The following is a 27207-nucleotide window of genomic DNA, read 5'->3' as shown; positions in this document are numbered from 1 at the left end:
GAGAGAGCTGAACATGGGGGTCGTGTCAACACGAACATGTTTGGAGGGGTGAGACACAGAGTCGGGATGGCGCTTTCTGAAGCAGGAACGGAAGATAGCGTCAACTTTGAGGTAAAGATTAGGATTAGTTTAGCGATAAGTTACACATCGACAGTATCTATGTGATGATGTCGATGATCAAGTTATTTCGCTAAAAAGCGTGGCGTTCCGCTTCAGTTCCGGGAGAAGATAGCGAGGGACGACCCACTCACATCTCCGCGCGAGCTCATTTGTTCAGAAGCCACGTCTCTCGCCGAGACCAGATAACATCTGGACCTGGGCATGGACATGGACATGGACCTGACCATAGATCTGGACGGGAAAGCCGTCGAATTGAGTTGACGCCTCCGCCTGGTCTCGTTAGGTTAAGACCTGACCGAGATCATTTGGCCTGGCCGTGCGTTCTTGTGGGAGACACCACCGGCCGTACTGTAGATACACTATTCCAGTCTTCGTACCTTGCTTTGATCCCAAACTCGATTCTCCCTTGGTCTAATCAGCTTCTGATACGGTGGTGATCATGTAGCGAGCGATAAAGTTGGACCGTCGTCGTATTGACCCAGTACTTCCGTGCCGGTTGGCTTAACTTTGATTTATCTTGAATCGTCGCGAGAATGATCATCTGTAGGTAAGTTATGGCAGGCTGGGTCTGGGACGTCAACAAACAATCGTCTCCTGCTTGGAACGAGCTCAACGACATATCCTGGACATAAGTTACAAGCGATCAGTGATAGATGATCTTCGGTCTGTCTTGTCTTGTCTTCGTTGCGATTAGTCATTCGGTATTACACAGCACGAGTACTCGAGTAGTTACTGCTGTAGCGATTTTCCGGACTAGCTTACAGCACACTGATCTCCACACTAATACCCGAACTACCGACCGGACTCAGGATATCGTCATGTATTCTGCCCTTTCCGCTAAGATGGTCATCGCAGTGGTCCTGCTCGCAGTAGTCCCTGCTCTAGTATCTGCGCAGACCTCGGACACTGGGGAACCATTGGTGATCGGATGTGTTTCTCAGACGTATACGCCCTCGGATGCTATGGAAGCAGGGGCTTATGCCAACGGAGAGTTGTGTGGGGTGAGTGATAGCGGTTCCATTTCTCGCGGCCTTCGCTGTTCGATAGCCTTCGTCAGTTCTCGTCGACCATCTTCCCTCCGATCGACATCGTGGCGATCCCCATCTTGGTCATCAGCCTCTCATCTTCGTCCATTTCCATCATCATTCTTCCTTATCTAGACACTCTCAGCTAAAGTCTTTCCGTTCTAGACGTGTGACCCGAAGCTGACTTTTCTCATGCAATCTGACCCACCCCACAGCAATCATGCTACGATAACGCTGCGGGACCTTTTCATTATGCCGTATGGGAATACGTGGAAGACGACGTGAACAGATGTCAATGTTCGAATGTCTCGCCGGCCACTAATGACTTTGTGCAAGGCCCCGAGTCGACAGGTACTTGTACTCTGACCACTCAGTCTGTTGTGAGTGATCTCTCTGGCGTGAGATCTCTTGGCTCGGGCCGTTCGACGGAACTGTTGGCACTGCACTCTTCCTCTGAAAGAATCCGCCTATCCTGCTCGCACCTCGCTGTCCACTGCTTGTCATAAGTGATGAATCTCGCTGATGACACACCTATTTGGGGGTGCAGTTCTACGCCACCTCTTCCACCTACACCAACGAGGGATGTCAATCAAGCACCTCGGCCACCGGCGCTATCTCTGTCGCTTCACCCGAAGTGTGCCTATCTGCATGTCGACTCTACACCTACGCCTTCTTCTCCATCACCTCGTCTTCCACCCTTGTGTGCGCCTGCGGAGACGCCACCAACGTCGGTCCCGTCCCGGCATTCTGCAGCGCTCAAGACTCGTGGTTGGCATTGAGACATACGGCCAATGCGGCCGTGGCGGGACCTACGGGGTTCGTGAGGAGACAGATGGAGGAGAAGAGGAGGAAGGAGGAGAAGGCGAAGAGGGAGAATAGATGGTGTCCGGCTGGGTTGACGGCGTGTAAAGTCCCAGGGGATGAGTTGGCGTTTGAGTGTCTGGACGTGGCGGATGAGCTGGGTGAGATAACTTACTCTACTGTACTTTCAATGAGCTCGGGGCGTCAAGAAAAGGAGAGCTAATGACTGAGCTCTCGTCGGTGCAGAATCCTGCGGAGGTTGTATGAACGGCGATTTCGGATCTGACAAGATATCTTTCGGAGTCGAGTAAGCGCAGTGACCTTGTTGTCTCACGGAACTGCTGTAGTAGCTCACCACAACCCCCTTTGTTTCTCAGCTGCTCAGCGTTACCTGGGATCGCTCCTGGTGGAGTCACATGTACCAAGGGACTCTGTCAAGCATATGCCTGCGAGACGGGCTACGACCTAGCTTCCAACTCCACTTGTCTGATGCTGCTTTAACAAGTTTCTGATGTTTACTGTAGAGGTTGCGTACTGTATCAAGTCTGCTGTGGTGACTGTAGAAAACTCTTTTTTCCAGTTCGTCTACTGTAGGTTCGGTTCTGGTACGTTTGGGGGATGCTTTCGCCAAGGATAATTTTTCGGACAATCTTTGAGATTATAGGTCAGATCCATCAACTTGTATTTCTAGACTAGATCAATCAGTATGTTGTATTCCGTCCCAGATCGAGTGTGCACAAACACAGGTATGATTGATCTGCTGCCGGCCTGGAGTGTGTCTGGGCCATTACTTGACCATAATTTATTTTAGCTGTGGCGGGAGTGTGTACCAACTGATGCTAGCAGAGTGCATTCAAATTCAAGCTAATGCAACTGGTATCTAGCCGATCACTACAGACATACCAGCGTCCTCGTGTCTTCTCGGACCTGACCTCATCACCACTTCCGTTCACGATCTGAGGCGTTGATAGCTAGCTTGTCATGTTCTCTCTAATCCAATCAACGTAAGCCTACAACAAACACTCCTACGTATGGCATCTCCCGCTCAGTGACAAGTGTGACCATAATCTCCTTAGCTAGAAGCAGTCGCAGTGATGTACGGTGTCCCACTTGCACCAGCGGCACTGCTCGAGCCTCCAGCATCCGCACTTGCACTAGCGTCCTCTTCATCGTTATCGTCGCAGTCTTCATCATCATCATTATCACTGTCGGATTCAGCAGGACTGCCGGTCGGAGAACAGTCTGCCGTGGTCGTGATCCACGTCGTGGAAGTCACGCAAGGGGTGGTTGTTGCAGGGGGAGGACATGATGTGGTCGTGGCTGGCCAAGTGGATGATGAACTTGGGGACCAGCTTGCAGGCGGTGTTTCCCTCTTGAGAAGCGTAGATGAGGAGGTATCTTGCTGTAGTGTACTATCAGATCGCGGTTGGGCGGTCTCTTTCTTCTTCAGAGTTGAATTGGGATGGTGGACTACCTCTCTCTCAGCGAGGGCCACGAGCGAAGGACTAGGGTGGTGCATGGCTTCTCTCTTGAGAGTCGAGTTGGGATGATGGACGACTTCCCTCTCCGATTGAACAGCTTCGTCCCTTGCCTTTGTAGAATTCGCGGCTCCTACAGCTGCACCACGTACGATACCACCTTGATACTGTCTCTTTCTATTGTCAGGGACGAAATCATCTGGAGGCAGCTGGTCTCGTCGGGTTCCAGCGTCTTGAGACTCGTCATCGCGTTTCTTTGAGTCTTCGACGAAGTCAGCTGGCGGAGTGTTCTGAGCTTGATGAGATGCAGAGTCGATGTCGGAGGTTTGACGAGCTGCGAGGGCTCGTCGGGCACCGCTGGGAGTCCATCCAGCTGGAGGAGTCTCCCCTGATCATCGTTAAGTCAGTGATCCATTCCAGATGAAGAAAGACGTAGCCAAGGAGCTGCAGTACTGTACTCACCTTCACCACCGTAATTAGAAGAGACGATACCGCCCGAGGATGTACTTTCAGCAGCGACAGAAGTCGAAGGACTAGGAGTTGTCGCAGAAGATCCCGAACAATCGCATCCTCCCCGGCGCATTATGTCGACTCCACGACTACGACGACGATTGTCTGCCCCGGTGAAACCGGCTGGAGGGGTCTCGCCTTCCCCGGGGGGAGAAGTAGGTGCCGCGGCGTTACTGGTCCAATCGCAGTCACATCCTTGTTCCGAAGTCGTCGTCGTCACTGGAGGTGGGGGTGCGGTCGACGAGGGTGGGACCGTCGAAGTGGTGCATGGTGAAGAAGAAGAGGACGGTGTCTGGCTGTACGATGAAGAGGATGAAAAGATAGTGTCGCTGTACGAAGACGACGACCAGGAAGAAGAAGAAGAAGAAGAAGGTGTCTCACTGTACGACGAGGACGATGAGGTGGAAGATTCGACATAGCTGGAAGAAGACGACTCGCTATAGCTCGATAAGGACGAAGTCTCGCTGTATGAAGACGACGATGAGGTATCAGACCATGAAGAAGAGGAAGTGAACGAAGCAGCGACGCTGGTTGAAGACGAACACTCGCATGCGCCTCTTCTCATTATTCTAATGGATCGACGACGGTTATCCACTCCGGTAAAGCCCGCAGGAGGCGTTTGACCCTCACCTGGAGATGACGTGGAAGCAGCTGCAACACTGGTCGACCCGCAATCGCAAGCTTCCTCAGAGGAAGTGACGATCGGAGTCGAGCTTGTCGGCGAGGGAGGGGTGGACGACGTGGTCGGAGTCCAAGACGAGGAAGACTCCGTGTAAATAGAAGTTGGAGTAGCTGCGACCGAAGTGGACGTAGTAGAACATGGGACAGTAGTAGTACTTGTCACCCATGATGTAGAAGTAGATTCCGAAACTGCCGGACAGCCGGACAGGCTGTAATCGGAGGCCGAAGTGGTAGGCACAGCAGCATTGGTAGTTCCAGCAGATGCAGGTGGAGCCGTGTAAGCAGGTGGAGTGTAGCCAGTGTCAGTGACGATCGAAGAGGTGTCAGGTGCTGCAGAGGTGGGAACCGGTCCAGAAGAACAGGTCTTGCCCCCTGCTGCCGCACTCGACGAGAGGGAAGTACAGACGGCAGGCGTGGTAGCCCCAGTGGTAAATGGGAGGCAGCACGATTGGAAATTGGCATCGGAGTGATCTAAGTTGCAGCACTGCACGACGTGATCATCAGCAGAGCTCTATAATCGCTGAAAACGATTTTGGTCCGCTCGTCGGGCTCGCAAAGAGTGCTTGTGAAGGGGAAATAGCTGGGGCAACCTACGCCACAACTGCCATATCTATCCCAATAATCTTGGGGATTCTCGAGATAAACATAGTACCAGCAAGCTCTAGCGACTCCCAGCACCACCAGCGAGGTGACGAAGGATGTGACCGAGATGATCCGTGGCATCGTATCGGTCTACACACAGTGTTGATTTGATACTGATGATTACGAGTATCTGTCGGATGTTTGTTTCTTCGAGGTAGTACAGCGTTTTGCGAACTCGGCGAAGACTACTGGTCTGCTCGTCGTGGTGTATCGGTCCGACTTACAAGATGTGGGTATTTTCGCTCTGCTCGACTCGGTCGAAAAGCAGCGTTGTCCCTCGCCCAGTGATCGCTATCTCGGTAACGGGACGGATGATAGCAAAGGAAACGCAAGACAGAATGGAGAGCGTGTCGAGCTCATCGATGGGGACTAGAGCCTCTCGATTCGTCGTATATCTTAGCGTCAGCCTACCTCTGTCATCTGCACCTTTGTCAGTCCTTTGTATCAACTCCGAGGATCATGAAAGGATTGTGACCGATCTCGAGGGTCTGCAGATGAAAGGATGTCCCACGTTTCATTGTTGCGAGTGTCTTGATCTCACTCCTTTCATCTGTATGTCCTCGGACATGCATGGCACGACCACCATCGCCGTGGAAAGAGGTCGCGACTGAGGCCCTAGGTGGACCCCTCGTGACTGCCCGTGCTGAATTTGCGAGCCGTTCGTACAGGTGGTCACGTACGTCAATGCAGCCAGTGCAGTCAGCGCAGTCAGCACGAGGGCCGTCCAATTGCAAAGCAGGGATAACCAGATGATCTGCCCCGTTTTGACTTGCCATGCTGCGCAGAAGAGGACAGCCTTGCTTTGTGTGTGGTGGTGGTGGTGGTGGTGGTGACGATGATGGTGGATTGCGGCAAGCGAAGACTCTCTGTCTAGTGCGTGAAGAATCGAGTGATTACGTCATAAATCCTGTGTCACGCGTTTCTCGCGTCTTTCTTTGCCACCGCGGGTGATAATTCGTCGTTAGTTGTATTACACCTTGACATTAGTGCAGCTCCTTCCTACTCGCTCGTCCGACTGTCACGTCTATTGCATCGATAGCTATCCCCACCTTCCTCTCTCTCTCTCTCTCACACACACACCGCTCGTACATCTGACATAATGTCGTCTTCCCAGGTGCCGAGTCTCGAACCCCCCACCACGCCCACTTCCCTCCCTCGCATAACCACCTCCACTCCTCAACGTCATACTCGTCGACCATCCGGGAGCTATGCTTCACCAATTGACATCAAACCCAAATCCCCGGCAGCGAGACGGATGAGCATGACAACGACGTCGCAGACTGCTTCCCTCAGTCCTGAAAGCGTAGGCGAGACAGTCATGGGTAACCTGCAATTGGTCTTGGCTGGTGTGGTCACCAGTTTGATGCTGTGAGCGGTTTCAGGACGATTCCACCCGTCACATATTCATGGGGCTCAAATCCCCTCATATCTCACCCCGGTGCAGAGTCCTCTGAGCTGACAAGCTTGACCTCGCGCAGAACCGGTATCATGTACTCGCTGATATTCCAAACATCACTCGACACCTCCCAGATTCACCATCATCATCTCCCTCATCGAGCTCCCTACTTTGCCCGAAAATCGAATATCTTCAACTCCCTCTTCGTCAAGCGAGCGTGGGGCTGGACATCCCTGCTCTATCTCGCACACCTCTTCACCTCGCCGCGGCTAACACGTGTGTTAGCTACCACCACGGGCGGGGTGGGATCCCGCACACGCCGATTGGGAGTCTGGTTGATCGCTACACTTTTCTGGGCATTGTTCGCGAGATGGTTCTTCGGTGCTGGATTAGGTGATAGGATCATTGCGTTGACAGGGGGTAATTGTGCTTTGGCGCTTCCGAAAGAGGTGGATGTGTCTTTGGCAAGAAAAACGTTTTCAACATTGTTCACTTCAGGTCAAACAACAACAAGTCCGCAAGCAGGAAGACTGTACCTGCCTCTGCCGGAAAAATTCTGTACCGGTACACCGCTCACTCCGTCCTCTTTTCCCGACCTGTTTGCCCTGCTTCCTTCTTCAGCGATACTTCAGACCGGAAACCCAGTACCAACCGACGATCACGAATCGCTGATAGCTCTCCCAAGACCCCGTTGGCATAAAGGGTTCGATATCTCCGGCCATGCCTTCCTCCTCACTCTGAGTATCATGGTCCTTGCAAGGGAATTGGAACCCACATGGAGAGCGTGGTTACATCAGGGAAGTACCAGCAAGAAAGCGGGCAAACGAGGAGCTGGAAGTGATATAGGTGGAGAGGAGGAAACGCAAAGAGGATGGTTGGCAATCGTCCATCCTGTCGTAACGCTCTTGGGGACGGGACTTTTGGGGATCTGGTTATGGATGATAGTCATGACGGCTGTATATTTCCACAATCCACCAGAGAAGTTATCAGGATTGGGTGAGTACATCACTTCCAGTTCATTCGCTAGGCAGAAAGACTGGCTGATTTCCCTAATGAATTGTTCAGTCGTGGGTCTCGTCGCCTCGTTCATAATCAACACACTCATCCCGACTTCCACACGGACGTTATTATCGCCCTATAACGCTGCCACTACCAGCACGACTGGTAATACTACCTCTTCTACGCCCATCCGACCTCTCTCATATTCTTCGTTCTCGGATGAGAATGCGGCTAGAAGAGGAGCGATAGTGGACGACGGGATCATCTACGAGACGGACGAAGAGGATGAGGTGCAAGATTCACCGACGAAAAGGAGGGGGGTGGATCGTAATGGAACAAGAAAGGCGAAATTGGAATAAGTCGTAGCATGCTTTGTAGAAGAAAAGAAAAGGTACACATGAGAGAAGGCAAGAATAATGATACAGGACAAGAGGAAACAAAGGCTCAGCCCCAAATAAGTATAGTCGATAGTAATTGCGAACCATCGCCGAGGAACCAAGTATGCATTCATCCCATCTTGCATGGCGTAAATTAACTGTCACGTAGCCTTGATTATCCTTCAGATATCATCATCACTATTCAGGCTCTTCTCGTTCCGCCGACCTCGATCTATCGCCCCCCGGTGCGTGGTATAACTGGGTGTAAACCTAAACCTTCAAACGTACTACACATTGATGAAGCACTACTCTCATTCTGTTACAACTTGTTATCTGATGATGACTCTTCCCTGCAAGACGCCGTGTCACACCTCCGGCAATTGAATTGAATCAGATCAAAGAGCCCTGTCCTTGACCTCCTTGGCCTTGACCGAATGCCCCGAATTGATTTTGAGCCGTTTGCTGTTGCTGCTGCTGCTGCTGCTGCTGCTGCTGTCCTCCATACGGTGATCCGGCTCCAAATGCACCATTGCTGCCAAATGCGCCGGTGGTTTGTGACCCCAGTCCGTTCGGTCCGACAGATCCAGTATTTGATCCAAACATCGTTGACTGTCTGAATGGGTTCGGACCTCCTGTCATCTGGCTTGTCAAGCCTGGGAAACCGGTAGACTGAGGCTGAACACCGCCGCCTTGTCGATTTGGCGAGGTAGCTCCTGGGGAAGTAGCGCCCGGTTCAGGAATCGGTGGAAGGTTGTCCATCAACTGACTGCCGAAGCTAGAAGTAGGTTTGAACGGTTTGATAGTCGATCCTCCGTATCCCGTTTGTTGCGGTTGGAGGAAAGCCCCGGTAGGTTGCGAGGAGAGCGACGTAGCAATGGTACCCGTTGGTGTCGAATTGATCGTACCGAATTGCGATAATGGATTAGTGTTGGATGTCGATGATGGAGAAGTGGCATTGTTGCCATTCATGGACAAGGAACCAAACTGGGAAAGGAAGTCATTGTTCGAATTTGAGCCCGACGATTTGTTGTTAACCGCGAAAGCACTAGCAATATCAGACATAACGCCGCTCCCGCTTTCTCCAAGTCCACCATTCGACTGCTGCTGTTGAGGTGGCTGGAAGTTCGACTGACTGTTGTGATTACCGCCCCAAGGCGAGTTGGCGCCTCCACCCTGCTTGTTGTAACTCCCCATCATGAGCTCATGCATGCTGGGTCCTTTGGGCTGCTGAGGCACAGGTGGGGGCGCGGAACCTTGCGTAGGTGCGAATGGGTTCTTCGATCCTGTCGCCTGCGCAACCAGCGGTTTTGGTTCAGTCATGGTGTGAGATAGAGCAGGTGTAGACCCGGGTCGTTGTATCTGTCCGAAGCCGTTGACGCCAAAGTGATTCGCTCCTCTAGCGTTTTGCTGATCCTGCGGTTTGAATGGCGACGACGGTTGTGACATTGCGCCGTTGTTAACACCAGCGGTGTTGATTGCCATTACGCTTTGACGGAAAGGATTTGCACCAGTCTGCTGAGGCTGCAAGAAACCAGTCTGTTGAGGTTGTTGTGCCTGTGGCTGCATGAAACCGGTTTGCTGCGGTTGCATGAAGCCGCCGCCGGTTTGTTGCGGACCCATTCCGAAAACAGATTGTCGCTGCTGACCGAATGCCATTGCGCCCGTTTGTTGAGGTTGGAGGAACTGCTGGGGCTGTTGAAATTGTTGCTGGGGCTGTTGCATTGGGAAACCAGTCATCTGAGGCGCCATGAATCCTGTTTGCTGCGGCATCATCATCGATTGGCGGAAAGGGTTGAACTGGGGCTGTTGGTGCATTGTCATTTGGGCGTAGTTGGGCCTGACAGTCTGTTAGCATGTGCGATGCGTGCTCGCAAATGGTTGACGTACTGTTGTGCAGGGCCGCCAAACATGGTAGGCTGCTGATCAGACTGGATCGAGTCAAAGAAGTCTTGGATCTTTTGCGATGCACCAGGAGGGGCGGAGGTTGTAGCTGCCGGTGCTGGAGGGGAAGAAGACGAGGCCGGTGCAGGGGATTTCAACTCCTTCGCAGGAGTGGAGGTTTGACCTGTGATCCGAAATGAATTGATTAATCAAGTGACTTACGCTATCAAATCAACAGCACTGCTTACCTGCAGGTGATGGTGTTCTTCCCGGTCCCTTTCCCTCCACCACACCAAGACTCCTCTTGTATTCCATCCTGTTGTTTTCGAAGTTCGGATCGTTGAGATACTCTTCCAAAGCTTTGACCAAGCCCGTTGGTGCATGTTTGAGATTAGGCACAGGCACATTGACGACGTTGTGAAGTTTTCTCGCAACGCCGAGATAGTCAACAACTCGGTCGGTCTGCTTGATAAAGGACTTGTATATGTCAAAGGAATCGGTTGCGTCGAATTTGGACATTTCGAAGTAGTGTTCTTAATAGGCGGTCCTATCAGCAACTCCCCGGTTTCGGGAGGAAATAAATGCTCACCCAAGATGTTACAGACTCCCTCATTACCAGCTTGGAACAGTACTAGGAGGTCTTTGACTAGCATTCGGAACGCCAGAACGGTATTCTCGTCTCTTAAATCGTCGTCGTAAAACTGAGGCATTGTCAGCTAGATCTCAGTAACAAAGGTGTGGGCTTCACTTACCTTGCACTGTACTAAGGAATCCAAAATCCTCTGCACCTGCGTCACCTCTCTCAAAAGTCCCTTCTCAACAGGCAAGTGTCGTAATCTCCTAGCTTTGGCTACACGGAGAACATGATCAGTATTATGTTCCCCGTTGACATTGCATCTCATAACCTACAACCCGCTCCCAAGCCATCACTGCGCCTGTTGGACTCTGTCTGCACCCGTACGAGATCGTGTTTGAGGTCCTTGTAGGCTCTGATTCTCGAGTCGAGATACGATGCATAGGCTCCGATGCTGGATGGAGGAGAGTAGCCTAAGAGTGCAGATTGAGTAGGTCAGCGGCTGTACTGAGGGGGTTGGGAGACACCTAATGACTAACCCTCGAAATGTTGCCCATTGACGCTTCGCAGTTTCAGTACGTCTGATCGAGAAAGAACATCCAAAAGCTGATCAGTGGATCCAGACCGGATCATCTGATGTAATGTAAGGAGCGCCTTGAATACAACCTAGAACAGCACTCAGCAGTCAGCTGTGTACACCACCGGACAACTGAGGGGCACTTACAACACCATTCGACTCTCGTAATCTCATCGCAAGGGAGCGGATAATGTCGTTGAGCGACGAGTCATCCGAGTATGTAGCTGCAATGAGAACGCTACACATAAAATGAGTATATACCCTTCGGGTGGACCAAGGTCTGTCACGACAAACTCACTCCACATACTGCGAGGCAGCAAAACGCACATTGTTAGCCTCAGAAGAATGAGATGATAGAGCGGGCATCCTTGACAGACATGAAAGGGGACAGGGTACAAAGCAAAAGCTCACTTTGGATTTGGGAGGTGCATTCTTAGGCTTACACGCCAGCTTGACTATTTTGTCCAGGTTATGTGACATGTTGATGTCCTGGGTTTTTGTATATATGACAAGTCAATATCAAAACAAAGACGAAGCCGAGCGGTCCGGAGTGGCACTACTTCAAGTATGTGTCCGAGTGGTGAGGTGGATGTCGGAAGAACAGATGAAGAGTATCGCTTGAGATGCAGGTCCGGTATGTGGTATGTTGTATGTTTTCGGTGGAGTAGCGAGGTCGGACCGCCTAGGTGTTATCGATGTCCTACTTGGACAGCCTTGGTGCTGTTCGATGACGACCTGATACAATCGCGGGTGCCTCTGTAGAGTTGTTCACAGCGAGCGACGACACTGGAATGCAGTGTGGACCAAAGATGAATATGGGCAAGGAGATATGTGGTTGTTTGACGATGATGAACGAGCGATGTCATGGCGCGGGAGGCAGAGGAAGAGGAAGAGGGAGGGAAACAGGGTGTTATCCGGGCACTGAAAGAAGAGAACGGGATCAAATTGAGGTCCACGTGGGATCTCAACAACTCAACCTCCACCTTTCGCCGACATCAACCAAAAGGTTGCAACACTTGGGATCACTCGGGCTACTCTATCTCTGACAGTCACCGCTCTCCCTCCTCCTCCTCTCTTCATCATTGTGGTTCATACATTGCTCATCGCTGAGGTTCATCTCGCACGATGGACATCGATAATGAGACGAGCGACAAGCTCGCCTCCATCTCCACCATCTCGTTAGTACTATGTCTCCTTGTTTCGTCACTGATCCACATCTCCTTTCCTCAACACTGACACGACATCGAGCAGTAATCAGAAAGAGCGCATTTCCTCTTATCTGTCCCTTCTGGCAGCGCTGCTGTCAACATCGCCTCCCGGTAGCTCCGATTTGATCAGCCTCGGTCGTCACTTCACCACATCCACATCGATGGCAACAGTGGTCGGTCGTCGCGTTCTTGGAGCATTCGTCCGCGCTCTGTGCGCAGGTACCTCACTTCCTCTGACGGGTACAGCTGCATTATCACTGGATGAAGAGGGGAGTGGAGACATCGATAAATGGGATGCAGCAGGGAAGAAGGCTTTCGTCGGCGAGAAAGGCGAAGAAGTGAGAAGAGATGTCGTGGAAGGCGTTCTAGGACAAGGCGGAATCAGTGGTTGGTGCGACGAACAGGTGAGTCCTCCGCGCTGTGTGACTGTGACTACCTGAGCTTATGTATGTGATTCTATCAGATAACAGTCCTCCGACACCTTCACGCGCATCTTTTGCAGCTTGAGGAAGACTGGCTCGGAGCGGCCAAAGCGCTGATGCAGATCCCCTTGGAAGGAACGTCAAGGTGGGTCAGCTGAGAGGTCCATACGAAGCGCACAATGATAGCTGACGTCCTTTCCAGACTTATTTCAGACGAAGAAAAGCTTGCGGTGTACATGAAGATCGTCCGACTGCTTCTCGAGGTTCGTTGACGTCTCGCAGCATTCGTTAAGCAAATGAAACTGACTGTTCTTGACCAGTGTGGAGAGTGGGGTCAAGCACAAACATACTTCTCCAGAGCCTCGCTCCTCATACATACAACGAAAGATAAAGAGACGCTCCTGTCTTTCAAACTGTCTCAGGTGAGTTCTCGGGATCGAGATCACGGGCGAGAAAGGCATGGCTGACAATTCCGCAGGCTCGGTTGTTCGACTTCTCAGCTCGATTCAATGAGGCGGCTCAACGATACCACGAAGTCAGCTTCGAGTCTGCTATCGATGAGGAAGATAGAATGCAGATGCTGTGAGCTGGACTTAATCGTAGTCAACGATAAGCTGACGACTTGACAGCAAAGCTGCTGTGACCACATCCATTCTCGCCCCAGCTGGACCTCAACGTTCATGGATCCTTGCCACGCTGAATCGAGATGATCGCGTCCACACCGTTCTTCATCCTTCACTGTCTACCATGCTCCGAAAGATGCTGTTGGAGTACATCGTCCGACCAGAAGAGGTCAAAGAGTTCGAAGAAGGTTTGGAAGAACACCAGAAAGCGAAGGTGGAAGGTGGAGGAACAGTACTGGAAAGAGCAGTGAGGGAACACAATGTGGGAGCCTGTGGCAAGGTGAATACTCTGATCGTATGATGTCGCAATGCGATGCTTAGCGAGTCTGGGTGGTCATAGGTATACGACAACATCAGTTTCGAAGCCCTAGGGGCAGTCCTTGAATTGGTTGCCGAGGCTGCGGAAACTACGGCTAGGCGGTCAGTACAAACAGTACTGTATCTGATATTGCGTCAACTTCAACTGACACCGAAATGACTTGCATAGGATGATTGAGCAGGGACGGTCAGTTTCCTCGCTGTCTCTAACAAGATGACAACAGAAACTGACGATCATATATAGACTTCGAGCCTGGATCGATCAACCTCTTCACCTTCTCTACTTTGAGTCTCGCTCGGCTCATGACACGGACGCCGATGCACAGGGGACTGCAGGTGGTCTGGGTGTCGTCCGAGAGGAGAAGGAGGTCGAACCTGTCAGCTGGACTGAGAGGTGGGACGATCGTATTCGAGCAACGAGCATCAAGGTCCGTTGGTCATCATCGTTGTGCTAGGAAAAAGCTGATGTTGGCCTGGTGTTCAGGTCGAGACGATTGCCGAGACAATTCAGCAGAAGGGACTGGTACCTGTTGCGCCAGCAGCTTGACGGTATTGTGAGTTGATGGGTGGACATTGTAATTTAGGTAACGGGAGATTGTAGATGTGTACAGACAACATGCATGATCTTTATTCACAGCGGACTGAAAGGAAGGCGTGAGACAAGGAAGAGTAAAATCGAAGTGGTATATTGACTGATGTGTTAACTGTGTCCGAGGAACGCTCAATCAGACGTCTGCAGTTGCGAGGACATGCTGAAAGTGGTACAAAGATCAGCACCTCTGAACGAACAGGAAAAGGTCGTGCTCACAACTTCCAAGGCGTCTTGGCCGTAAGCATCTCTGAAAGCTGCGACATCGGCAGTGAGACAAAGTGTGTGTTGACACGATCCACCGGTCACAAAGTAAGTCGGGACGGTGTCTGGGAAAGGATTATGTCAGCTCATGATCATTCCATTCTCTTGAAAAACAAGATTGAGGTGTATATCATAGGCGGCGGAAGATCTAGTCTCTTTGCAAGGGAGTGTTGACTCACTTCCATCAGTGTTCACGAAATGAGCCAATAATCGACTAGATCTAGAATGGAAAGTCCAAATAGCGCTCTGGGGCGATCCAAACAATTCCGAAGGCAAGTTTGACACGACACTCGCGTCGAGAAGATGAGTAGTATCGGTAGAGGTAGGATTGGCTAGAAGCTGGGAGGGGTTCGCCGAGTCAGAATTGGAGTTGGAGAGGAAAGGATGAGCAACGGCATTGATGTTGATATGAAGAAGACCGGTTGCGTCTAGTCATCGTGTGATTTCCCCCCATCAGCCTTGGCTCTCAGAGGGATCAAGGAAAGGGAGAGGGAAGAGAGACTTACCAGGCCAAGCCATACCGATGTTGGCGTAGTTGGAACTCCCATTTGCCAGATCGCCACTATTGCCGTCACCATCAGAGCCGGATCCACGTCTGCGCGGGATGGCACCGAGGACTTTACGAGGGCCGGAGAACGCGTCACCGGGCGAACTAGAGGTGGGAACGATCTCGAATGGTTGAGTGAGAGGGATAGAGGGAGGGAGGAGGATAGACAAAGGAGGTAGGGAGAGGTCCAGGCTTAGGCTGGTGGTAAAAGGTTCACGCATCTCGAGGTCAGTTACATTCCATCTTGAAATGACGGTTCATGGGCTTTCATTGCAGAGTAGGGCAAGATCGCCATCACTGTACACTCACAGATCATTGCCTTGCTTACCATCAGGTATGGTCACAGGGCCCATATCGCTCAAATCGTTGGGATTCCTCATCCTCATAGTATACTTTCTCTTGCTTGCAAGAAGGGTAGGTCCGCGATTGAAAGAATTACCGTCGTTCTCTCCCGAACTAGGGTCGTTATCACCTGTACCGTCCGTGACACCGGTCTGGTCCCCGTTGTTCGTGTCGTCGGTGCTGGCATTGCTATTCTGAGGAGTTTCGGTGGTCCCGTCGGTGTTGTTATTGGTGGTGGCACCGTTGTTTGACCCATCGGTACCGGTGGAAGTGGCATTTCCGTCCCCATTGTTATTTTCGTTGTCGGTAGTAGTATCGCCCCTGCCGGGTCGAGCAGCCAACAGAGCGGGATCGGCACTTCGTCTGACTTTGTTGGCGCTAGACCTCCTGGTAGGTGGCAAAGGTCCCAGACCCCTCTTCAATCGCTCGGCATTAGTCCCCAATCCCTTGGGCTTGGAAGGAGGGGGAACGTCAAACCCCAAGCCAGCATCAGCGGTGGCTGTAGCCGAGACAGTCGCCGCAGAAGCCAACGACGGAGAGAGGGGAGAAGGGATGGTTGAGGAGGAGATCAAGGGGGAATGGGGGGAAGGGACTGAACCCAATGAAGGTGAGAGAGAGGGAGAGAGTGTGGCGGAGAAGGTGGCGGAGAATGCCAGTGAGGGAGAAGGAGGTGGCGAGTCGATGACATAGGCCGAAGCGGACGAAATTGCAAGGAGAGGAAGGAGACCAATGAGCATTTTGGGCATGGTGATGGGATGTCTTCGGAGAGATGTCGTTGAGTGAATGGGAGCGTGTGTGTGGATTTAGCTATTATACTTGGATTCGAAACTTCTTTCGCTGTCTGTACAATTTCGGTGGCTCTGACTCGTTATTATAGTACGGTATAGAAATATGAGAAAGAAAGAAGTAGCAAATTGGAACAATCCCTCCTGAGTTATTTATGCATCAGTCATCGAAGAGAGCAGGTATCTTTGAGTTCGTACAAACAATGCTGACGCTTGTTGTTGGCTTTGGAATCAGGATTGTGGACCTGCTCGGCTGAGCGGTCGGAATCGAAAGCTTTCATCGCTAGAGCGGGCCGCGTCCGCCCCGTTGACTCCACTGTTTGGCTTATGTGACTACCCTTTGTTGACACAATCCGTGATTCGGGAATCTGTCACGTATGAAGACCCCTTGCGGCCGAACGAGCGCATACCTACGATATCCTTGGCCCCATGGCGATGTCAATGATAGTCGGTCAAACCCGTTTTGAGCTTGCCTGAGCCGACTCGTCGATGAAGTACCTTTTGGAGGTCAGCGACCAGCTTGTGCCTGGGACTCTGTCTGGTCGACCCAGCAGACCATGACAGCTAAGAACACCTATGCAGCTATAGGCAGCAACCGCTCGAACGTTGAGGATGACAGGTTGCCACACAAATCACGTGAAACCTTTGTTGTTGCCACTCGTTTCGCTCACTCGCGGCAACGTCCAACCAACCATCCATAACGACAATAGCAAGGATCCAAAATTCCAGTCTTGCTCTCTCCATGCATTATGCTTACTCAGCCTCGAGTAACATGACAACTTCTGTACACACCCCGAACTTGTACTCACTGATCATAGCTATCCACTCGACCGCTCCCGTCACCACTAGCGAGACTTACCCACTTCAAGCCGACGTGATCCCGGGCGCTGACTGGAGATTGGGCGAAATCACAGTCGATTGGGTAGACTTCACTCGGGAGAAGAGCCTTGACAGAGGTCAAGACGAGGACGAGATGTCACCTCATTCATCTGGAGAATCATCCTGCGTTGGCGGGGGATCGAGCCCCAGGCATCCCCGAAAGTCTACACCCGGAGCAGGAGCAGGGAGGACTGTACCTGGATCTGGCTCACCAGTCGTAAAACCCACACCTACCAAAAAGCAGACCACCTCTTCCTGTACTTCCGATCCCGACTCACTATCATTGCAACCTCTTCTCGCTCATTTCCCCGGTCCGAACCCGCTAGACTCATCATATGCACAAGGTCTTTCCGAGCTGGGCCGAGGCGTAGTTCACCTCTTTCGTCATGCACCTCCACCCAGCTTGATCGCCGCGTTGGACGCTCATCCAGTGGGAGAAGGGAGCTCCAGCAGATATAGGCCGAAGACAGGTGGTGAATGGGCGGGAGACAAGGCAGAAGGAGAAGATGGCAGTTTGATAGCGATATTGGCTGTGCCGGCTTGGATGAGACCGGCAGACTTTCTGGAATTCATTGGAGGTTGGGGTACCTGTCTGGAGGGGGTGAGGATGATCAGGTGAGTCAAGGTACAAGCTCTGCTTTTTCAGTGTCGAATGTCGCTACACCATAGTACACGCTAACAGTGGAATGGTCTATGCAGGGAGGCGACAACGCCCAATCGCTCAATAGTACTGCTCAAATTCCGTGACCCGCTACAAGCTTCTGATTTCCTTGTCATCTTTACCGGCCGAGCTTTCTCCACTCTTGATGCTCGAGAAACCTGTCACCCTATTCGAATACACCATCTGGTTCTCCACAAAGTCGATTCTGGACCGCTGCCCTCGTCCAGCACCGCTGTCCCCGCTTTCCCTCCGTCGGTCTATGCTTCACGCGTTCGTGACCTACCGTCACTCCTCGGTGGTGTTTCACCTGCGAGCCGGTACGAGCTTCCTTCCTGCCCTGTATGTCTGGAAAGGCTCGATTCGACGGTGACAGGATTGGTCACTCTTCCTTGCGCTCATACATTCGACTGTGATTGTCTTCGAAAATGGGGCGACTCCCGCTGTCCAGTCTGTCGTCTCTCGCATCTATTGCTATCATCTTCCTCACATCATCCGCCTGGTCACTCATCGGCTGAAAGAGACGAGATCACGAGACTGACGAAATGCTCGATGTGTGACAGTACGGAGAATAACTGGATCTGTGTGGTTTGTGGAGTTGTGGGGTGTGGTCGATATGAGCCTGGAAAGGGTCATGCGAGAAGACATTGGGAAGAAAGCGGTCACGTCTTGGCGATGGAATTGGAGACGCAAAGAGTATGGGATTATAAGGGCGACAAGTGAGTGGTCTGTTCCATCACCACAATCCCCTGAACATGTGATTTCTCAACAGTTGTGTGCACCTATACTGACTGGTCTTCTTGGTGTGGTAGCTACGTTCACCGTTTGATTCAGACTCGAAATGACGGTAAACTTGTCGAACTCCCCTCAGCATCATCCTTAGTAACCCCTTCTGTGCCTGGTGTTCTTCCTCTGGGCTCTCAGCCGACCCCTGAGCGCAATCGCAACAGTGATGTCCATACGAAACCGCCCACGCATTCTTCTGCGCCTCGTCCCGGTACGAGCAACGCGGATGCTGGTCCTTCTTCGGGTGACATTGACAAGATCTCGACGATCGAATCGATCACTCTCGAATACTCGTATCTGCTTTCTAGTCAACTCGAGTCGATGAGACAACATTATGAGAAAGAACAGCTATCGCTCTCCGCCCGTCTGTCGGAATTGGAAGCTGCGTCCACTTCGACCCGAGATAGGATCAGAGAATTGGAAGGTGCTGAACGAGCGAGAGAGAAAGCAGAGAAGAAAGCTGAGAAAGCGATGGAACTTTCGAGAGGGTTGCAGAATAATCTGGCAGCTGAACGAGCGATGACCCAAGGTCTTTCTCAAAGGGTGAAAGCTCTGGAAGAACAGAAGGTCCAAGTGGAGAGAGGTAAAAAGGAAAAAGAGGAAGAAGTCAAGATGTTGGAAGAGACGGTGAGAGATCTGATGTTCACGCTGGAAGCGGGTATAAAGGTGCAAGAGGCGGGAGGAGACGGTGGAGAAGGCGGTGATCTGATGGTCGTGCCAGGACAGACTCAAACGAACGGGAAGGGAAAGAGCAAGAAGGGAAAGAAGTGAGGGGTTGTGTAGCCATATGTGTGTACCAAAGGAAGAACGATGGAGTAGCTGGATGATTCACCGCAGACATTGTATACCTTTGCGATGACAATACCCTGTATGCCGTACTCATCACACTGTCCTTACTGCTGTTCCATGAAATTACAACATATTTCCACATCTACTAAAGACCCAAGAATACCGAATCCAGAATGAACCAGATAGGAAGAACGACTACCGCACAGCTAAGGGTGCTCTTGCATCAGCTGTTCCTACGCGTTTACCTTTCCCACCGGTGGTCTTCTCCGCGGAATTTTCCTTATCCTCCGAACTATGATGAGCACCGTTATTGACATTGGAGCGCCTTTCCGTTCTCTTTTGTACACGAATCTTCTCGTCAGCCATCGTCTCTCGCACCTTGTCTCCTCGTGTTGCACTTCTGCTCACCTCCACGATACTGGTTCCATCTCGGAATCTCGCTTTGAACAGGACGTTCGCATTGGTGAACAAGCCCTCTTTGAGCGAGACCACGATGAATTGACTCCCTTTGAATCGATTTCGGAACAATTGACCAATATGTTGAGTGTGTTGTAAATCCAGAGCAGCATCGATCTCGTCCAGAATGTACATCGGTGCGGGCTTGAACTGCAGTAATGACATGATGAGGGAGAGGGCAATGAGTGATCTGTATGAAGGGGCAGTCTCTTGTCAGCATCAGAACGTGTTCAGCTGTCCTGGTTTAGGAGACTTAGAGTGATGACCAGATGTCACGCACCGTTGTCCACCACTGAGCTCTGTCAAACTCGCTTTCCACACGCTACCCAAGCGGACCTTCACTTCAAGACCTTGTGTCAAGTCTTGACCCTCGGGCGGTTGAAGCTTGGCGAAGTTTCCAGGTAACAGCTCCTCGAAAATGAGACCGAAGTCACTGTGTCACCAACATGCCAAATTAGCGTCCCAATCTCACAAGCACGAAATGCAACAGTCCCTCCTCCACTCACCCGTTGACCTTCTCCCAGGTCTTCGTCAGAGCATCTCGCTTGTACCTGTCCAGCTCGACTATTGTGTCCTCAATCATCGACTTGTCTTTCAGAACAGTCGCCATCATCTTCTTCAAGGCTTGCTCTTTCTTCTCGACACTGTGTTTGGCGTAATCAGCTCGGAATCCTGACCAATGAGATATCGCTTTCTGCTCACTTATCAATCATGTTCATGACTTTCGTGTTGATCTTCCTGCCCAAGCCCGTTTGCTGCGCTTCAAGCTCTCGGCATTGGTCTCGAGCCTGGTGAAGGTTGACACCATTAAAATCGTAGGGCGTCCCAGATTTACCGAAGAACCTGATCGACATCGGTCAGCTTGATGTTTCTTCCTCATTTTGCAATAGCAGGCTTGTTGAGACCCACTGATACTCTTCCAAGATCCACGGGAATTGTTTTTCGAGGTTCTCCTTGTGACCCTCGGAAGCGGTCTTCTCCTTGGCCACCAAACCGATATCGTGATCGAGCTTCTTGAGCGCAAGTTCAGCATCCACAATCTCCTGCTTCTTCGCTTTGAGATCATGCTCCAAGTCGGCGAGCTCATTGTCGAATGCGACCAGGACTGCTCGCTCCGCCTTGAGCTTTGCCTCAGCAGCTTTGTGGTCGTTCTATATCGGAGGTGTCAGCTACGTCAATCTAGTGCACCACTTTAGCGAATCAATCTCACCTGTTGCACCTTGTATGTCTCCTTCAATGCCTGGTGTTCTGTCTCGCTCTTCTGCTGCGCGGCTATCGCTTCATCGACTTCGGCCTTGGCGCTTTCAAGATCACTCTCGAGTTGCTCTATCGTCCTGATCAGCGTGATTGTTTGTCGCTGGAAAAGCCAACCACTCACGAAGTTCAATTTCGGCTGTCTGTACTTCTTTTTGTCTTGTCTTCACCTCGGTTGTCTTCTTCCCGATCTCCTTCTTCTTGCTCGCGATGTCTGCCTTGATCTCGTTCAGCTTCGAGTCTTTGTTGGTCTTGAAATCGGCCATCTCTTTCTCCAAACGCTTGCAATCTGCTGAAGCTTGCTTCTGTTTTTCCTTCGCTTGGTTCACCACCTCCTTGAACTCGGCTACAGTCTTTTTGGCAGTCTTGACCTCGGTGATGATCTTGCAGTGCCGTATAGATCAGCCTCACATCATGACACGCCCTTCCACGCTTTTACTCACCTTGGTAGCATTACTTCCGCTGACCTGCTCCTCAAGTAGCCGCACTTCGTGCTCTTTCAAGTCCAACTCCCTCTTATTTTTTTTGTACTGATCAATCACCTTCTTTGCTCCGCTCAACTTCTGTGACACCTCATTCAATACGCTCCTGTGCTCCCCGATTTGCTTCTCAATGGCCCTGAGCTCTTGTACCTTGACAAGGATACCGTTAGAGCTTGGAGCCGCACCACCGGAGAGCATACCAGACGGGTCGTACACATCACCTTCGAGGGTCACCGACTTGACGCCGATGTTCTTGTTGAACGTGACGGCTTGCGCTGCCTGCTTGTCCACGCAGATGAAGGTATCCCCGAAGACGTACGCCATGGCCGCCGAAACGTCATCAGAATATCCGACTAGGTCGAGCGCAAGGTTGGCTTTACCAGGGGCAATCTGTTTGGCTGCGGCCAATTTCTGACGATCTACCGTCAGCGATTCCGATTTTGACCCATACTCTAATCCAACTCACCTCCGCAGACATCTTGAACGCGTTGATCTTGTTCAGAGGTATGATGGTCACTCTCTTTCTCAGCTTGCCTTTCTCCAACAATTGGGATCCGACTTTTTCATCCTGGACGACGACGTTGTATAGCTTGCCACCAGCGCAGATCTCGAGAGCCGTTGAACTCTTGAAGTTGGCTTGGTCCAGGTCGATCAGTGTAGCCACCAGACCTTTGACTTTGTCTCGGTCGAAGTTAGGCTCAGGGGCGGAGTAGGAGAAATCGATAGCTGCCAGACGGGATTTGAGGGCATCGCGTTTCTGTCGCCACGATCACATGTTAACGTGTTTTTGATGCTTTTGGAGACGCTGAGCACTCACCTCGAGCAGCTCAGCCAGCCTAGATTGATGTTCAGCCTGAGTCTCCATAAGTTCTCTTTCCTTCCCCTCGTCCCACCCAGCACTGTCGACCTGCTTTTTGAGCTTCTCAACCGCAGCTCGCTTGGATGTCAACTCCTTCAGTAGACCCTCGCCTTCTTTCTCGGCCTTCTTTGCTCGGGGTTCTTTCTCTTTCAGCTCTTTTTCCGCCAATCCAATCTTAACCTTTGCCTGTTCGGCTTCGGTACCAGCAGCAGCTAAACGAGCCTTTGCTTCTGCTAGTTGACCGAGATAACCACCCGCACCTTCGTCGTCGTTCTGATTTGACGACAGACCGGTGATCAAGGAAGAGAGCAGTTCTTCTAGTTTGGCGAGCTCGGCTTGACCGTGATCATACGCGGCTTTCACTTCGCTGAACGTTGTCGTTTCTTGGGTCGTTTGGACTCGCTTGTCCTCCAGTGCTTCAGCGAGCTTTATAAATCAATGCGTCAGTGCTGCTGGGTCCGAAGTGATACGCATTCTTATCGCGTCATACTCACCTCTTTGACAGCTTTCTTCGCTGCATCCACACGGTTGACATCGTCACTAAGGGTGCCTTCTTTGATCTCGATCTGCGTTTTAACCTTGACCAACTCCCTTTCAAGCGTGTTGACAGCATCTGTCAAACCCTGAACTTTCCCGCCCTTCGCCATTTCCTGTTCGGCGCTGGATGAGCCTATCGCCCTCGGCCTGTCCACAACCAACCCACCTTTTCTCGCTTCTTGACGATCTCAGCAAGTTCCTTCTCCATGCCCTGACATTCCCGCCCACCACGATCAACATCTTCCTTCGCAGCATCGATATCTCTCTTCTTCCTCTTCAGGCTTTCAGCAGCCTTGTCCGTTTTCTCCACAGCCAGGGTCCACTCGTACGCCTTCACCAGTCGAGTCAACCGCTCCAGCTCAGATGTAGCTTTTTGATACTCTAAATAAGATCTCTTCTCCGCCCGAAGCTTTTCAAGTTTTGGATCGATCTCCTCTTTGAGCAACTGTGTGCCATTCCACCATACTTCGATTAGCGATATCTTCCCAGGTCACATCTTGTGCACTCACACTTTCGATCTCCTCCACCTTCTTATCCTTCTTCGTCATAGTCTTCATTGCTTTATCCTTCCTCTCTTCGAACATTCTGGTTCCTGCAGCTTCTTCGACCATTCCTAGGATTTCCGCTGGCTTCATATTCAGCACTTTCGTGATCTTTCCCTGCATAATCAAGAAATTCGGATTATTGATGTTCAGCTGAACAGACTGAAATAGGTTTTGAAGAGCTTGAAGGGTGGATTTATGACCATTGAGCAAATATTTGGAGACGTTACCAACAGCAATCTGCGCTCAGCTTTGGTCAATTAATCGTACGGTGCATGGTTGATGGAGGTACTGACCTGTCGTGTCACGGTGATTTGAGGAGTGTTCTCAAAACCAAGCGGTGATTTTGAACGGTCTTGGTTATTGAAGACAATAGTGACCGATGCTTTGGTTACGCCCGCTTGACCTCTGATTATGAGATCAGCTACGCCCTCATCGTACTCAGCATCCGCACCAGACTCACCTCTTGTAGATCAGATCCATCAGGTTGTTCGCTCGAACCTGCGTATTCATCAGCGGTAAGCATGTCTCATGACTCTAGGGATCTGAACATACCGATTGCATGTTGGTGATACCAAGGACGAAACATATCGCATCGAGAATGTTCGATTTTCCGGAACCGTTCAGACCCGTGATTGCATTGAATGACTCGTCGAAGCCTGGTTGCCGCTCAGCAGATAATAAGCATTACTGCAGCTGTCTCAAGAAGCATGACATACCTGAGACGGTGGTTCGGACAGGATAAGACTTGAAGCCTGTACCGTGATGGGATCAGCTGAGCCCGGCGCTTATGAAGTCTGGACCCAGCTCACCGTCAAGGATGAGTTCCTCTATCCTCATTGTGTAAACAAACCCTCGAGGGTGGATTGCAGACGACCAGACAGCTGGTTCGAATCGAGAAGGTTATCAGTATGTTGCGCCAGGGCTCCGGAGAGGTGCAGGCGTGGTGAGTCTGGGTATCGAGTACGTGGGTGATTGGAGCAAAAGGGGTGCTGAGGGGTCCAAACGATATATATAGTCGACGAATGGGTCAAGAGTCGCGTAACGAAGAATGCAGGCGCGTGTTGACAACAACAACAGTGCGAACGAATGTGGCACTTTGAGGGGAGTGATAACGTCTGATTTTCGCCACGTCATTTCTTGGTACTATCGCTGCTCGAGTACAATGCAGAAACCCATACTGCTGCTGTCTACCTGGTGAAAGCTGCCCCTTGAATAGTACCTGTGCAAGCTGGAGATGATGAAGATTCACGGCCTGACTATCCAGACCTGAAAGATTGTGGTCAAGCGGCATATATATGAAGCAAACTGAGAAGGAGCGAAAGTGGCGTTCAAGGTCGGGTCCCAACCTCCCAAGAATCAGTTCCATCTAATATGAACACGATAGAAGATCGAAAAATGGCGAAAGATGGCGCTTGCAGGAGCATGGCTACTCTGAAAGAGAGCGAAGCTTACATGATCCCAACGCGTGAGATCGGTATTCGGTGTGAGATTACTGGAAGGCGGTTTGGAAAATACGTGGCTGAGACCTTGATACAATAAAGCTCGCCACAATCACGTCTGATTGAGCAGATGATCAAACATTGATTTCTCTGAGGCAATAATGTCACGCATGTTCAGCAGGGCTGAAGAGCTCATCCGCTCAAATGGAAGAGTATCCAATATCTAGTCTAGTGATTCGATAGATATAGTGACTTATCATCCTGATCAGGAGCGTATAGCTTTCGGCAATTTACCTGGAGAAAAACCCACTTTCATCTTTGTTGAATCGGAAAACAGAATGATCGCTACCAGACGATATCAGATTGGCGATGGGAAAAAACATCAACACCAAGGACATTTCGTACCTCTTCCCTCCACACCTAGCACCACCACCCGCAAAACTGCTAACCATCTTGGCAATCATATCAATACAGTCACACCTACACCTTCGTCCGTGCACGAGACTAGGCCATGCCTCTTCCCTTTAGGGAAAAAGAGCAGGGAGATTCTCAAGGGCTTCAGGAGCAAGATTGCTGGAGAGCCCAAATCTACCTCTAGACGAGCTACGAAATCCGCTTTAGCCCTCCAGCAACTGATCCTCGACTCATCACCCCTTCCCGCCTCCTTCAAGCCCTCCAATGGACACCATAATGGTAAAATCCATTTTCACCCTGCTGTCCCCCAACTTAGATCGAAAGATGTGGATCGACTCAAGATCCAGCTATTGAATCCGAACCAGGCCAACTTGGTGATTCGGAAGATCAGGCTTCTTCCATCTCCACCTCAGGTCCGTCGAGATGTCTTCGAACCGGCCTGTTTGGAATCCGGCAGAGATAGGTCTCGAGAGAATGGACCGATCAGAGCGATTTGTCTTGATTGCGTGGAACAGCAGGCTCTGGGACTGATTGCGACTGCGCAGCAAGCGCAGGCAAGCCAACCTTTTCTGTGTGAGAAGCTGGGTGAACAGGGAAATGAAGCGGGCCTGAGCAGGGAGGCCACCAGAAAGCCAAAACCTTTACCCATCCTCCTTTCCTTGCTCCAAAGTCCCGCTGTGACCACCCAGTCCCAAGCCGGCCCACCAAAAAGCCTCAAAGTCAACAATGAGGCCGATATGAAACTGTCGAACGATCTACTACCATTCGGACTCCTCTGTCCACCCAGTGCACTATCACTCCATCGTCCATTGGCAGGAGCGTTGCCCAGCTCAGATACCCTCAAAACGGGGTTTGAAGCTTTGGTTAATGCCGAAAAGAAGATATACGACGTAGGTAGTCCAGATCATAGTGGTATCGTGGCTCCAGAAGACAGGATGAGCGTGATGACTTGTAAGTCTCTCCTTTCGACAGGGCTTTTCCATCAGGATGCTTGAGCGACTGAATAAGCTTCGTTGGACTGTAGATTGGTGGGGATTCGAACTTGCTATGGTGAGTCCCTCTCTACATGTATATGAGAGGGTATTGTGCTCAGGACGCACTTATGCCTTGTGTATGTAGCCACCACCCACCCTCGCGTACTTGTCGAAAGTGAGAACTATCTGCATCACCCTCCTCGAACTGCTGAGCGTCATTGTCTATGCTGTACCTGGCGGAGCGAGAGAGTTGGCTCCGTTCGTCAAGTTGATCAGTAAATATATCGAGACAGAGTATGTAGTCCCGCGGTTTGGACTAAGATCACCCATAGTTCATTCTAGTGGAGCTTACGTCTGAGTGGGCAATGTAGGTGGGAGACCATCGTGGAGATGGACAAGGGCAGAGGGGTGGTCTGCGCTGCGACCTGGTAAGTGACATTCCTTTCCTGCTCCGGGCACCTATGTTCACCAGGAATCATTAAGGACTCTCGTCCTACTTTGAGCTGAAAGGGAACGACCTTGCTGATGTACACTCAGGTTCATGCCGGCCGCTATAGTAGCTCGGTCTTGGGATTTTGATTCTCCCGTCAAGCGGAGTTTTGTGGTCAAGCGTCCGAGCACAATAGCGCAATGACCTGGGAGGGATGTGTTTCGCTTCCACCTTTCGCCACCTGACGGGATGACATACATGGCTATGGTGAGATAGGCAACACCCTTCCACTCTGCTTACAGCGATAACATATGAAAGGTGTACGAACATGTACATGTCCGATGCATGTGCTCTGAGAGTAGTTGCTGGATCGGCTTTTGACCCCCCCCATACGGACCCACCCGTACCTCCACTTCGATTTACGAAATACGATCGTCATCTCGCGCCACCAGTAGTGATAGTCAATCACGATCCCCCAACTGTCAACTCTCCTCTTCAATTCACCTTGCTATATCATCCCATACAAATCCTTACTATCCTATCCAA

At 51.2% G+C, this 27207-nt stretch overlaps 9 protein-coding genes across 9 annotated transcripts; 5 read left to right on the top strand and 4 right to left on the bottom strand.

Annotated features, from left to right (window-relative positions):
* Nucleotides 1–938: 938 nt before the first annotated feature.
* On the top strand, nt 939–2447 carry IAR55_004187 (uncharacterized protein; the record flags this gene model as incomplete). Its single annotated transcript, XM_066947287.1, has 5 exons — nt 939–1121; nt 1361–1525; nt 1693–2107; nt 2193–2253; nt 2324–2447. 5 exons carry the CDS (start codon nt 939–941, stop codon nt 2445–2447), a joined length of 948 nt encoding a protein of 315 aa, XP_066802666.1.
* Nucleotides 2448–3018: 571 nt separating this feature from the next.
* IAR55_004186 (uncharacterized protein) lies at nt 3019–5338 on the bottom strand (the record flags this gene model as incomplete). The annotated part of the gene is made up of 3 exons (XM_066947286.1): nt 3019–3812; nt 3887–5099; nt 5210–5338. 3 exons carry the CDS (start codon nt 5336–5338, stop codon nt 3019–3021), a joined length of 2136 nt encoding a protein of 711 aa, XP_066802665.1.
* A 1018-nt stretch (nt 5339–6356) lies between these two features.
* Nucleotides 6357–8011, top strand: IAR55_004185 (uncharacterized protein; the record flags this gene model as incomplete). Its single annotated transcript, XM_066947285.1, has 3 exons — nt 6357–6625; nt 6736–7649; nt 7719–8011. The coding sequence occupies 3 exons, from the start codon at nt 6357–6359 to the stop codon at nt 8009–8011; spliced, it is 1476 nt and encodes a 491-aa protein (XP_066802664.1).
* Nucleotides 8012–8419: 408 nt separating this feature from the next.
* IAR55_004184 (uncharacterized protein) lies at nt 8420–11541 on the bottom strand (the record flags this gene model as incomplete). Its single annotated transcript, XM_066947284.1, has 10 exons — nt 8420–9866; nt 9917–10094; nt 10159–10443; nt 10500–10611; nt 10663–10760; nt 10820–10957; nt 11024–11150; nt 11209–11299; nt 11360–11367; nt 11473–11541. 10 exons carry the CDS (start codon nt 11539–11541, stop codon nt 8420–8422), a joined length of 2553 nt encoding a protein of 850 aa, XP_066802663.1.
* Nucleotides 11542–12186: 645 nt separating this feature from the next.
* IAR55_004183 (uncharacterized protein) lies at nt 12187–14179 on the top strand (the record flags this gene model as incomplete). The annotated part of the gene is made up of 11 exons (XM_066947283.1): nt 12187–12239; nt 12313–12673; nt 12733–12836; nt 12894–12954; nt 13012–13113; nt 13170–13273; nt 13321–13594; nt 13655–13734; nt 13802–13819; nt 13877–14060; nt 14117–14179. The coding sequence occupies 11 exons, from the start codon at nt 12187–12189 to the stop codon at nt 14177–14179; spliced, it is 1404 nt and encodes a 467-aa protein (XP_066802662.1).
* Nucleotides 14180–14357: 178 nt separating this feature from the next.
* IAR55_004182 (uncharacterized protein) lies at nt 14358–16111 on the bottom strand (the record flags this gene model as incomplete). Its single annotated transcript, XM_066947282.1, has 5 exons — nt 14358–14384; nt 14441–14550; nt 14665–14913; nt 14992–15230; nt 15342–16111. 5 exons carry the CDS (start codon nt 16109–16111, stop codon nt 14358–14360), a joined length of 1395 nt encoding a protein of 464 aa, XP_066802661.1.
* Nucleotides 16112–16931: 820 nt separating this feature from the next.
* Nucleotides 16932–19253, top strand: IAR55_004181 (uncharacterized protein; the record flags this gene model as incomplete). The annotated part of the gene is made up of 3 exons (XM_066947281.1): nt 16932–17653; nt 17738–18415; nt 18509–19253. 3 exons carry the CDS (start codon nt 16932–16934, stop codon nt 19251–19253), a joined length of 2145 nt encoding a protein of 714 aa, XP_066802660.1.
* Nucleotides 19254–19466: 213 nt separating this feature from the next.
* IAR55_004180 (uncharacterized protein) lies at nt 19467–24241 on the bottom strand (the record flags this gene model as incomplete). Its single annotated transcript, XM_066947280.1, has 19 exons — nt 19467–19607; nt 19680–19917; nt 20008–20160; nt 20234–20371; nt 20430–20570; nt 20637–20878; nt 20938–21053; nt 21106–21364; nt 21425–21874; nt 21930–22220; nt 22281–22748; nt 22817–22972; nt 23026–23304; nt 23369–23641; nt 23698–23809; nt 23865–23902; nt 23957–24060; nt 24121–24156; nt 24214–24241. 19 exons carry the CDS (start codon nt 24239–24241, stop codon nt 19467–19469), a joined length of 3663 nt encoding a protein of 1220 aa, XP_066802659.1.
* Nucleotides 24242–25181: 940 nt separating this feature from the next.
* IAR55_004179 (uncharacterized protein) lies at nt 25182–26865 on the top strand (the record flags this gene model as incomplete). The annotated part of the gene is made up of 4 exons (XM_066947279.1): nt 25182–26208; nt 26282–26307; nt 26377–26525; nt 26769–26865. The coding sequence occupies 4 exons, from the start codon at nt 25182–25184 to the stop codon at nt 26863–26865; spliced, it is 1299 nt and encodes a 432-aa protein (XP_066802658.1).
* Nucleotides 26866–27207: the final 342 nt, after the last annotated feature.

The sequence above is a fragment of the Kwoniella newhampshirensis genome, chromosome 7 (genome assembly GCF_039105145.1).
Source record: "Kwoniella newhampshirensis strain CBS 13917 chromosome 7, whole genome shotgun sequence".
Classification (NCBI taxonomy): Eukaryota; Fungi; Basidiomycota; class Tremellomycetes; order Tremellales; family Cryptococcaceae; genus Kwoniella; species Kwoniella newhampshirensis.
The sequence above is the reverse complement of the archived record's forward strand: the minus strand, read 5'-3'. Positions and strand labels throughout refer to the sequence as shown.